This window comes from Gnatocerus cornutus, chromosome 3 (assembly GCF_029298725.1).
Source record: "Gnatocerus cornutus isolate USDA-ARS CGAHR chromosome 3, icGnaCorn1.1, whole genome shotgun sequence".
In the NCBI taxonomy this organism is placed as follows: Eukaryota; Metazoa; Arthropoda; class Insecta; order Coleoptera; family Tenebrionidae; genus Gnatocerus; species Gnatocerus cornutus.
Window position 1 is genome coordinate 13,714,241 of NC_142235.1, and position 11,863 is coordinate 13,726,103.

Below are 11,863 nucleotides of genomic sequence, written 5' to 3' on the forward strand. Positions count from 1 at the left end.
GAGTCCAAGAAACACACGTAGTAGGCGTGGCTTACACAATCGGACCCACCTTAGTACACTCCGTATAAACAACAACGATCTGTCAACTCATCGTGGCCAACTAGATAAATACGTGCGAATGTTGTGACAATTACGAGTTCATCATAAAGACAGGAGAATAGAAATGATGTAATAACCGACGTACGTTGCGTGCAGATATTTGTTTGAATTGGAGCGAGCACAATAAACAGTGGCGTTGGTGATCATAATTTTTCTATTTTTTATTTTGGAACATAAAGTCTTTGATAAACGTGCTACCAACATATGGTCGCAGTAAAATTAATGCACTAAAGCGAGGTTATAGGGAGGTGATGACAGGAGAGTGTAAGCGTTTCCTTCCATTTATAATTTGTCTGTCAATAGGTTGACCCGGGTTGCAACCTTTATTACAAAATCGGGATAAATTTAGAAGAAACGGGGGGAAGGAATTCCAAAAATGTTACAACATTTAAAATTAATTTATTTATAAAAATAAAAATATACAGGGTGTGGAATGAAGACTAGTCTTCTGTCAGGAAGGCCTCGTCCACTTTTTCAAAATCGCGCTGTAGCCCTTCAGGGACTACCACTTCTTTTATGTTGTCCCGACCGATTTCCTCCTCAGTCCTGTAAACAAAAATCAAAGTGTGTTGGTATTCCTGTTTTAAAACCTCGATAAAGAAGTACCAACCTTATTAAAATATCCACGAGATTCTCGCACGCGAGCAGCACCTTCCTGTCTTTCTCCCACTTGTGCAGTTCCCTTAAAATCACGTAGGAATTTTTCCCCCGCACGACCTCCCTATTCGGACGCTTCGTGCAAAGCTGCGTCAAAGCCTCCAAAAGCATGCACCGGATATCCGGATCTTCCTCTCTTTCTTTATCTTCCGGGAGATACTGAAGATCTAGAGGCAACTTATCGTTGTCCTCCTCATCGAACTCTTCATTTCCGGCCAGCGGGAGCAGAAACCGCGGCAAAATATCGACTTCCGGGCCTAGAAGCCACTCGTGGAAGTCGCTCTCGAAGCAACAATTCTTCAGAGTCCCCACGACTCCGCCACGGCGCACCAACGACTCTTTGTACTCAGTGAAAGGAAGGAGGCGTTGAACGACGCATTTGTCCTTATCAAGGATGTGTCTACGGACACGGCCGCTTTGGGATAAGTTGGAGAGAAACGGCCCCAGGTAGTGGAGGTTCGCTCCGACTTTATTGTACTGCTTCTTGGTGAAAATCTCGATGATGTCGTCGAAGGTTTTTCCGCTTTCGTCGATGAGATCCACGATTTTCTCATTTAAATGACTCCAACGGGTGAGATTCGATAAAACCATACAAGCGGGGTCAGCGAGACGGCTTTCCGGGTTAAAAACGAAGCGCAGAGTCGTACTGATTATATTCTCAGGGGGCTTGGTCAACGGGGGGCAATTCCCCTCAATCTCCAAATTCAGGAGTCGCTCCGCTGCTTTCTCATAAGCTGAGATATTCACGAGACAGAGGGCGGAGTCTTTGGCTATGGGGGCGCTATTATCATCCAAGAGAGCAATGAGGGAGACCAACAGCGCCGGGAATTCAATCAAAGTCTCCACCCCTGATTCCGTCCCTGTTAAACCTACGACGCAATGACAGTCAACTTAACCTTGAATTTCGGGGGGCTTACCGAGGATGTGCTCCAACGCCACGGCTTTGAGGTCCAGGCGAGCGCCCATTTGGACAAATTTGAGGAGTTCTTTGATTGTTTCGCTCATGTTAACCTAAAAACCGCACATGCTAGCGATGACAAGTGACAGATGAGAGTCGTTCGGTGACGCGGACTTCTCGTCGAAACTCACTTATCCAATGAGAGGCCCTCGTTTTGACAACTGTCAAGTGTCAGTCAACACACATAACCTCACTTTCGCACGTCGAAGATGTCTTCATTGGACGAGCTCCTGGTGTGTCTCCCCGGCCAGAGACTCTGTCTCTCGGACTCCTCGCACCTCTCAGGACAAGGGACGTACGAGCGTCAAGGTTATATCTACTCAACCCTCGCGGGGGTCGTCGATATCGTGGAGAAAGACAACGTGAAGATTATTGAAGTGTACACTTCAGGGAAGCCAACGATTGTGCCATCGCAGGGTGACATTGTCACCGCTCAGATACAGTCGATAACGCAGCAGTTTTGTAAGTGTCAGATTAAGTGTATTGGAGACAAGGTTTTGGGGCGCCCCTACCGCGGGATCCTCCGGAAAGAAGACGTCAGAGCTACTGAGAAAGACAGAGTTGAGATCTACAAGAGTTTTAGACCTGGGGATGTGATTTTAGCGCGAATTCTTCCCATAACTGAAGCCCACACGTATCAGTTGTCCACGGCGGAAAATGAACTTGGAGTAGTAACAGCTCACTCTGAAAACGGGTATCCTATGGTCCCGGTGAGTTGGACGGAGATGCAGTGCTCGAAGACGTTTGTTAAGGAACCAAGAAAAGTCGCTAGGGTGGTCCCAGAAAGCGTCCAACAAGATTTGAATAAAAATTGACTTTTTTTAATAAAATCTGTATTTTATTCTTTACCTAACATTGGATATAATAACTACGTCATTCGGACATCCGCATAACCTTTACAAAATAAGCTAGTGGTCTTCACCGAGAAGTTTGTTCAGTTCGTTCAATCTGCGAACGATATCGTCAGTGCTTGGTTTCTTCAACAACTCCTCTTTCTCTTTCTTTAAGTTGAGGCGGTTGGTAGCATTGAGTTCGTCGAATTTCCACGCACCGGCACCGTCAAACTGGAGGATGTGCGTGTGGAACTTCCATAGAGTGGGCCGGTGGGTGATGGTCAGGAGAGTTATCCCCATATCAATGGCGGTTTGGTAGATAAAACTCTCCACGTCGATGGACACTGCGGAGGTACACTCATCCAGGAGCGCGTATTTGGGCCTGGAAAAATTAATGTACAGAACTCGCCCACAAAGAACAATAACTCACTTGTGATAAAACAGCCTCGCGATGGCCATCCTCTGTTTCTCACCCCCGGAGAGAATGTCCGTCCAGTCTTTGACCTGGTGGAATGTGTCCCTTTCGACGATGTGCTCCAGGTGCACCAACCTCATGATCCTCATCAGGTCTTCTTCACTGACCTGTTTGTTGATCATGTCTGTCGCAGTATCGGGGTATATGACTTGGTCCCGAAGATTCCCGATGACCATGTAAGGTCTTTGGGGGATGTAGAACATGGAGTTTTTAGGACTGTGCAACTCTCCCCCGTAGATGGGCCACAACCCGCTAAGAATCCTAAATAAACTCGATTTTCCACAACCATTGGGACCCGTGATGAGCAAATGCTGGCCAGGCATCAATTCCAGACTAAGAGATGGACAGACCACGTCACAGTTGGGTGTGACGATGGGAACGTTCTTGAGGATGATTTCGTTGTTGACCGAAACGATGAGTTTTCCTGGAAGAAGACAAATCAGTCACCGGGTAAGACTTAAGTTTAGTTACCTTTGGCGATGGGTTGGTCGCCTTTGAACTCGATTTCGAAGTCTCCAGTCTTCTCCTTCTTCTCCACCAAGGTCTTATGGTACACCCCCCTGCTCGCCTCCTCCAAAACCGTAAACATGTTGGCCACCCTCGCCGTGTGTCCCGCCAACTCCACGATGTCTTTGTAACTCGACATCAACCTCTCCACCGCGTTGGACCCCGTGATCAGCAAGTTCTTTGCCGTGGTAAAGTAGTGCGTGCGTTCCGAAACACTGTCTTGAAGATCCCCGCCTCCATTGACCACCCCCGAGTTGTCATCCCCCATAATCGGCAAACTCATTATCTTGCTACTCTCTCGTTTCACCCCCGGAGCCGCCGCCAATAAAATCGGCAACGACACCACAATCATCCCCGTCCCCGACCAGACGTACTTCATCAAGAACTGCTCCAACATCACGAACCACAACTTCACCCCAAACATGTGCTCCAAGTGCTGTGCAAGAATGCGGAAAGCCGATCGTAATTGCGATTGTTCGACTTTGTGGCCTCCATAGAAGGCGATCTCTTCAGCGTTAGAGACGATTCTCCCGTGGACGTGCCGGAGGTAGCCTTTCTTCTCAGCTTCTTGAGCCACGAGTTGACCGAAACGTGGAGAGACGAGTTTAAGGATGAGAGCGGAGATGAGCACCACTCCGGAGATGATAGCAGGACCGGTGATTAAAGAAGTGGAGTTGCGGGATTTCACTAGGTTGGCTAAGGCGATGGTCATAAGGAGGATGTCGAAGAGGGGCTTGGTGATGTGGCCGTAGAGGTGAGCGACGGTGCTCGCCACGGTTTCGATGTCGTCGGTGAGGCGCTGGGCGCAGTTGTCGAGGCGGCCGTCGAGAACCGTCACCTGAAAAGGGGCGTGGTTAATTGAAAAAAAGTAGTGGGGGGAGATGCTGCGGTATAAATACCGGAGATCACCGCTGGAGTTTCAGTGCACGCGCAACGGGTTACTCACTCTATAGTAGCTTTGATTCTTGAAGTACAACTGGTAGGAGTGCTCCACTAGTCTTGTCCTGAAGCTGAGGGCGATTTTGCTCTCCAGATATTTGATCATACTATTGATGAAAGTAGCAGGAATGGCAACAGCGAACCATTTCATCAACTGCTTGATGAAATTCTTCGGTTCCTTCCGAACGATGTACTTAACGATGGCTCCCTCCAAGTTCGCTACGTAGATACTGAGGAAAGTCCTCAAGAATAGAAACGTGGTGTGTCCACTCAAAAGTCCTATCTCCACCGAGAACAAGTTCGGTATCATTATCCTAACCAACTTGATAAATTGCAAAATAAACTGCAAATTCAGCGCAGGAATTGTGCTCCTCAGCCTTTGCCTCTTCGACATATTCGTTTTCGGCTTGAGGCCATTTTGAACGTGGACGTTTTGTTTGACTAGATTATTATTAATGTTGGTAACATTGTCTTTACGTAACACCAACGGAAGGGCAACTTTATAAGTGTAAGTTAAGATGGCGGCGGCCACCACAGCACCCGACAGAGTGGTGCGGTTGATGTTGAGAGTTTGTTCTGTCTTTTCCAAGAACTTGGAAATTACGGTTGGCATCTTGATGCTTTTCTTAGTTACGTATGGTTAAGTTGGCAGTACAAACGTCATCGTTGATGCGACATGTTGTGCAACCTAAAAATGCAAAAAATTAAAAATAACTGCTTTTTTATGTTGATCGGATGATCGGTTTTCAATGTTAATTTCAACACCATCAAGGTCAGAATAGAAATGTGCCACTTAAAGTCACTGGCCTAACACATATTGCGTAAATTCGCCATTTTGAAACTTCCGAGGAAAAACGTGAGAGGTTTTTCGGTGCGTCAACCAAATTCGTTTTTTGACGGTAATTCGAAGCCAAACTTGTTCTATGACGTCATTTGTTCATTTTTGCGAGGATATTTTAATTTCCGACTGGTCTAACCTTGTTATTTCCTGAACCACCAATTCCAATATGTAATTGGGAAATGACGCAGATGGGCGAAACTCGTTATGCTCGAATTTTTATAATTTTTGAATTGCGGATTTTCGAATTTAAGTTGGTTCTAGAAATAAAAAATTCTAACATTCTTGCTTCTTGTTATAAAATTCTGTAATTTAGCTCACTCAATTAACGCCTCCAATGTAACAATGTCACCCAATTTCATTGCTGTCGCATTAAAACTATTGAAGTTACTGAAGTTACTAGATAATTTTAGATCTTATATTTTTTAATTTTAAAATTTTTGTAAACTCTATAAACTTCTCTAAAATTACAATTTCACTAAATTTCGTTACTTTGGTGTTAAAACTGTCGGATTTACAGAAGTTATTAGAAATTTTAAGATTTTGAGTGCGTTCAACAATTGAAGAATTCTAAAATTCTCGCCTCTTGTTCTAAAAATCTACAATTTAATGTACTTAATAAACGTTTTAAAATAACAATTTCGTTAAATTTCATTGCTTTAACGTTAAATCTGTGGAATTTACAGAAGTTATCAGAAAATTTTAGATTTTGAGTTCATCCTACAAATAAAAAATTCTAAAATTCTCGCCTCTTGTTCTAAAAATCTGCAATTTTGTATACTTAATAAACGTCTCGAAAGTAACAATTTCACTAAATTGTATTGTTTTAGTGTCAAAACTCTCTGATTTGGAGAAGTTGGTATATAGAAACGTTTTGAATTCTGAGTTCGCGTTTTCAATGGAAATTCTAAAATTCTCGCTTCTTGTTCTAAAAATCTGCAATTTAGTATACCCAACAAACGTCTTCAAAGCAACCATTTCGCCAAATTTCATTGCTTTTGCGTTGAAACTGTTGGATTTACTGTTTTTTTTAGAAAATATATTTTGAGTTCGTCCTGCAAAAAAAAAATTAAATTCTGGCATTTTGTTCTAAAAATGTGCAATTTTGTACACTTAATAAATGTCTCTCAAGTAACAATTTCAACAAATTTCATTGCTTTAACGATAAAACTGGAATTTACAGAAATTTAAAGAAAACTTTAGATTTAAAGTTCGTGCTACAAATAAAAAATTCTAAAATTCTAGAATTTTGTTCTAAAAATGTGCAATTTTGCACACTTAATAAACGTCTCTAAAGTAACAATTTTGCCAAATTTCATTGCTTTAGTGTCAAAGTGATTTACAGACGTTGATAAAACTTTTTAAATTTTGAGTTCGCGCTTCTAATGAAAAATTCTAAAATTCTCGCTTCTTGTTCTAAAAATCTACAATCATGTACACTCAATAAAGCAACCATTTCCCTTTAGCGTTGAAACTGTTGGATTTACTGATTTTTTTAGAAAATATCATACTTTGAGTTCGTCCTGCAAAAAAAAAATTCTAAAATTTTTGCTTCTTGTTCAAAAAATGCGTAATTTTGCACACTTAATAAACGTTTCGGAAGAAACAATTTTACCGAATTTCATTGCTGTAGAGTCAAAACTCTCTGATTTACAGGAGTTGGTAGAAAATTTTGGATTCTGAGTTTGCTGTTTCAATGAAAAATTCTAAAATTCTCGCTTCTTGTTCTAAAAATCTGCAGTTTAGTGCACTCAATAAAACGTCCCTAAAGTAACAATTTTATCAAATTTCATTGCGCTAGCGTTAGAACTGTCGCAGTTAGAGAATTTAATAAAAAAAAATGTATTTTGAGTTCGTCTTAGAAATAAAAATTCTAAAAAAAAATACTTCTTGTCGTAAAATCTGCAATTTAAAACACTGAATTAATGAGTATAAAGCAATAAAATTCATCAAACCTTACTTTACACCTGTCGCATTTTTGCCGATTAACTAGAAAATTCCGCGCCTCATTTAAATTGTAAATAATTTTTTTCATTTCCTTCTCCATATTCCACAAATTTTCCTTTACCTTGGATGTGAAAAGCAGTACCAATTTCCGCCTTCGCTTTGTTACCACGTAAGTCATGTTCCGCTAAAAGCTTACACTCGGAGGTGTTTCACCTCTTTATGATAACAAAAGAAAACCCGAACCTTGCGGCACACCGCAACAACACAGTAAGGGACCCAAAGTGGAGCCTTGGGGCACACCGGCGATTATACACTTTTTACAAAACCCAACAAATCGTTGTCTAACTCCGTGGCCCACTTTCATTATTCTTAATTAATTACATAAATCGAAAGTTGCGGCTGCAGACATCGGAACATCTGATATACCGCCGGTTTTCCTTCCATAGCGCACCTCCCATTATTAATAATTCGAACAATGGAATTAGAAATTTCCAGTCGGTGATTCCGACTTTCGATTTTATAACAGTAATCGCGAGCTGCAGATTGTTGCTTCTTCGTCCAATGACCTTGAAAACAGTCCAGCGAAAAGGAGACTATGGAATGACCGGGCCAATAGCCCGATAGTGTGTGAAAGTTTCATATTAAATCTAGAATCTAGGCCTTGAATTATTATTATTATTATATAATATAATGACGAGATTTTATCCCAGTTGAGTAAGAGCTAGCTGAACTTTTTTCCCGCCTGGGTCAATCTTGCAAAATTTGACTATTACGGCTGCCTTACATAATTTAACTCGCGACGAAAGAAAGTGGAAGAATCTTTAAAAATATCTTACATAATTCTAATTGTAGAGTACTCATTTTGCCCGGAAGTTGAAGAAAATGACATAACAATAAAAAAAGAAGTGGGACTAACTTCACTCCGGGTCATACAAAATGCGTCATTAGCGCAGGTGTTAATGAGACTTTAATGAATTTTAACACTGATCATTTTCGGATAAACAATAATACACGTTTTGGCCTTGGCCGTTATCGAAACTCGCGTGGTCTGGTCAGAATACAAAGTTAAAGGGTCGAGATTTAGACGTCATTGTCTTATTTTCGAGTGCGAGATATTGTTTTGTGGTTTTGAGTGACAAGGAGAATGCGAGGAACGCGCGCTACTGCTCTGTCAAAATATTAGGCGTGTTTACGACTGATAACGGCTATAATTAGACCCAAATTAGCCCAAAACTGAACGCTTGATTGCCCATTATTAGTGTCTACTCGTTTGGGCTAAATTTAGATGGACACATTCCAAATTTAGGATTGATAAAAAACATTCATAAATCAAATCAGCTCTGTTATCACATTATCAGTTGTCAAATCTGGACTTTTCCAGGGTTCCATTTAAAAAAAATCCATAGAAATTGCGTTAAAGTCATTTTATTAATCGTGTTAGTCCCAGTATGTAAGTCCATATCTGGACTTCAGTTTGATCATAAAGTAAAATAAGAACTATTCCCATGAAAACTATTGTGATTTGTGATAAGTTTTAAAATCAGTTCAAATTCTAGTTTCATTGGATAATTAAATTATAGTTTTGGAGTTGGACTTCTTTCGACTTTAACTAATTCAAAATGAAAATATTTCGTTTAGCAATTTGGTCATGGATTGTTTCCTTGTTTTTTTTTCGATCTCAAAAAAAGTCAGTCCAAATCTGGCCTTTCTATAAGTTCCAAGTTTAAATTCATTTTAATTCGGAAACTAATTTCTTGAATTTCTAATTGAACTTTAACTCAACATCCAAAGGTAAATCCAAATTTTACGTATATATTTTTAATTTACCAAAAAGAAATCAGTCCAAATCTGAACTTTTTTATTCTAAAAATTTTGGATTGAAATAAATGTGACCTAATTTTAAAACTACACATCGTGAAAGGTTCAAAACTTTGAATGTTGAACCCTAAAATTCAGTTCAAAACTGGACTTGCTATACGGCTGCTTTCTGCGTTGAAGTTGAAACTGTGATACTTGAATTAGTCAAACTACTAAAAAGAAAGTCCAAATTGGATTTTTTTACCCTAAAATAAGCATAAAAATTTTCGATTAAACTAAATGTGACCTAATTTTCAAACTCGTTAAAGGTTAAAACTTTAAATTATTATTAAGTCCTAAAACAATCTCAGTTCAAAACAGACCTTACTGTGTGGATTTAACATAATTTTAATTTGACAATTAGTTTCTGGATTGGAGTTGAAACTGAATTGAAATTAGTCGCAAATTTTAGTCAAAACAATATTCAAAGGGAAGTCCAAAGTTTAAGTACTTACATATTCTGAATTTCCGTGAATAAGTCGGTACGAATTTGGACTTTTTTAAAGTGGACAGTCATCTTAATAGCATAAGAACTTCCAGTTTGCATTAACTAAAAAAGCTAATAAATTATCAGTCCAAATCTGAACTTGATTCAATTTAAAATTTTGACAACAAACACCAATCCAATCAAGTTATGTAAGGAAATTATTATACATATTTCTCAGATATTTGAAAAGTCTCAGTCCAAATCTGGACTTTCTTGAAGACGCCATAAGTTTAAACAAAAAATACAAAATTTGGATTAATAAATGTGATTTCAAACTTCAGATTTTAATTATTTTATTTTAGTTTTAATTCATTTTAATTAAACGAAACATTTCTGAAATGGACTTGAACTTGAACACAACCAAATGAAAATTCAGATTTTCCGTGCATTTTTTTAAGTCAGTCTGAATTTGGACTTCTTTTAAGTGGGCAGCCATTGCACAAAAAACTGTCAATGGCTTCAATTTATTTAAAAATTGCTAAATTACAATTACAATAAAAAGTCCAAATCTGAACTTCATTGAATTTGAAATAATTTTCTATTTTTGACAACAAATCCTAATTTAATAAAAATATTAATGTTACGATATTACTGTTCTTCAGAATCTTGAAGTGGAGGAGTCAAAATCTGGGCTTTCTTGAAGTTACAAAAGTCTAACCGAACTATAAAAATTTTGAATTAAAACTAAAATGTTAGTTCAAATCTGGATTTCAGTCAATTACCCTTCTAAAACAGTTCTTTTTTACTATGAAAATGTCATCGAAATCTGCACTGATTGTCAAGTCATTCATAAACAAAATAATAAATAGAAAAAAAGGTAATTAGACATTTCCTCAATTAAATGTTATTTTCTCTAGAATGTGAAGACCTTGGGAGAGCAATAAAATAAGTAAAAAACTTCACTCTTCGTTTAAAATAAACAAGTTTTCACTAAAATTTAATGCTCAATAGTTCAAATGCGCTCAAATCTTAAATTCAAATTAACTAAATTAAATTTACAATTCACCAATTAAAATTTGAGTTCAATTTGACAGGGTCTCTTTATTAATTAGGTCAAACTTGATTATAAATTGAAGATTTTTATTGGGCGAATTTTCGTAAATATACAGTGACCATAAAAAGGCAATATGACATTTACACACTTGATTTTTAATTTTCTACGTACTTTTATTGACGGATGATAATGTATTAGTCACGTGACGTGATTTTTATTGAAGGTTAACTACAACTGAACTCGTTAAGTACTTTTCGTATAAAAAATATAATATATTTAATGTGTCGGTTCAAAAATTATAATTATAATGAATATGATAACATGAAATGTTTTTCGAAGTAATTTTCTACAATATATTCCAGTCATGTAAACATCACCAGTCGACTGATATCAAATGAATACTAAATGACAATTAATTCGGAGCGACCTTGAACCTATGCACTTATATAAATAATAAAAATAAGATCAGGGCGAGCAAAGTCCCGGATTTCTATGATTAGTAATCATTACGTGCGTTTTTGTAGGTTAGAATCTTGCCAGTCTCCTCACCTAGATGTGAACGAATCACCCTGTATATAAAATTGCACGAAACCACCCCGCAAACGTCAATCGCGGCGATCTTCAGCTGTTCGCTAACGTCAAAACGTGATCACAGCACAAAACTTATCTCACAAGCGTTTGCCAATTTTATCGCAGAAACGTTGTTATTATTCTCGCGATGTCAGATTACATGTCCCATAACAACAACAATGACGACCGCCGCTTGACTAAAGAGCGAAAGTGACAGATAACGTAAAAAAACCTCGCTAGAGAGAGTGGGGGGATAGTCACGTGACGGCAGATCGAGAGAAAGCAGTGGCGGCGCGTCTGGATTTTTTGAGGAAGAAGATGAACGGTACTTGCTGCAGACGGCGAAAACGGTACTTTTACTTTCTGCAATTTGGACTTTCTCTCGGTGAGAATCCCCAGGGGCGTAGTTCGGAAAACGTTGACCCCGGGATTAATGAAATTCGATTAATAAACAATTATGGAACAATGAGAATATTGAATGCGCTATTAAGTGTTAAGTGATTAGTTCGAGCGTCACTAGTGGTAATTTGTTTATCGGAACTGTCGACTGTAAATTGTAATGCACTAATGGAAATAATTATTTTGAATTATGGACAAGCGACAAAATACTTTTTGCCTACAAAGAAAACCTTCGAATTTGATTTATGTATTGTGGCCCCACCAAATTCTGTTGGTACAAGATCAGGTGATTGCGGTAGACGG

General features: G+C 38.8%; 3 protein-coding genes across 5 annotated transcripts; 1 reads left to right on the forward strand and 2 right to left on the reverse strand.

Moving 5' to 3' along the window:
- Positions 1–482: 482 nt before the first annotated feature.
- On the reverse strand, positions 483–1,854 carry LOC148177222 (co-chaperone protein HGH1 homolog). The gene is made up of 3 exons (XM_088032184.1): positions 1,674–1,854; positions 710–1,625; positions 483–645 (listed from the first exon to the last, which is right to left on the reverse strand). Exons 1-3 carry the CDS (start codon positions 1,759–1,761, stop codon positions 540–542), a joined length of 1,110 nt encoding a protein of 369 aa, XP_087888310.1. The 5' UTR covers positions 1,762–1,854; the 3' UTR covers positions 483–539.
- A 35-nt stretch (positions 1,855–1,889) lies between these two features.
- Csl4 (exosome component 1 Csl4) lies at positions 1,890–2,544 on the forward strand. Its single transcript, XM_088032185.1, has one exon. The coding sequence runs from the start codon at positions 1,924–1,926 to the stop codon at positions 2,527–2,529; it is 606 nt and encodes a 201-aa protein (XP_087888311.1). The 5' UTR covers positions 1,890–1,923; the 3' UTR covers positions 2,530–2,544.
- On the reverse strand, positions 2,531–11,388 carry Abcd1 (ATP binding cassette subfamily D). Of its 3 annotated transcripts, none has more exons than XM_088032179.1 (5): positions 11,141–11,388; positions 4,476–5,156; positions 3,494–4,367; positions 2,978–3,446; positions 2,531–2,929 (listed from the first exon to the last, which is right to left on the reverse strand). In XM_088032179.1, the coding sequence occupies exons 2-5, from the start codon at positions 5,079–5,081 to the stop codon at positions 2,623–2,625; spliced, it is 2,256 nt and encodes a 751-aa protein (XP_087888305.1). In that variant the 5' UTR covers positions 5,082–5,156; positions 11,141–11,388; the 3' UTR covers positions 2,531–2,622. The 3 variants fall into 3 exon arrangements, with proteins under 3 accessions (XP_087888305.1, XP_087888307.1, XP_087888306.1); XM_088032181.1 differs by having other exon boundaries at positions 11,106–11,388; XM_088032180.1 differs by having other exon boundaries at positions 11,102–11,388.
- Between the last annotated feature and the right edge of the window lie 475 nt (positions 11,389–11,863).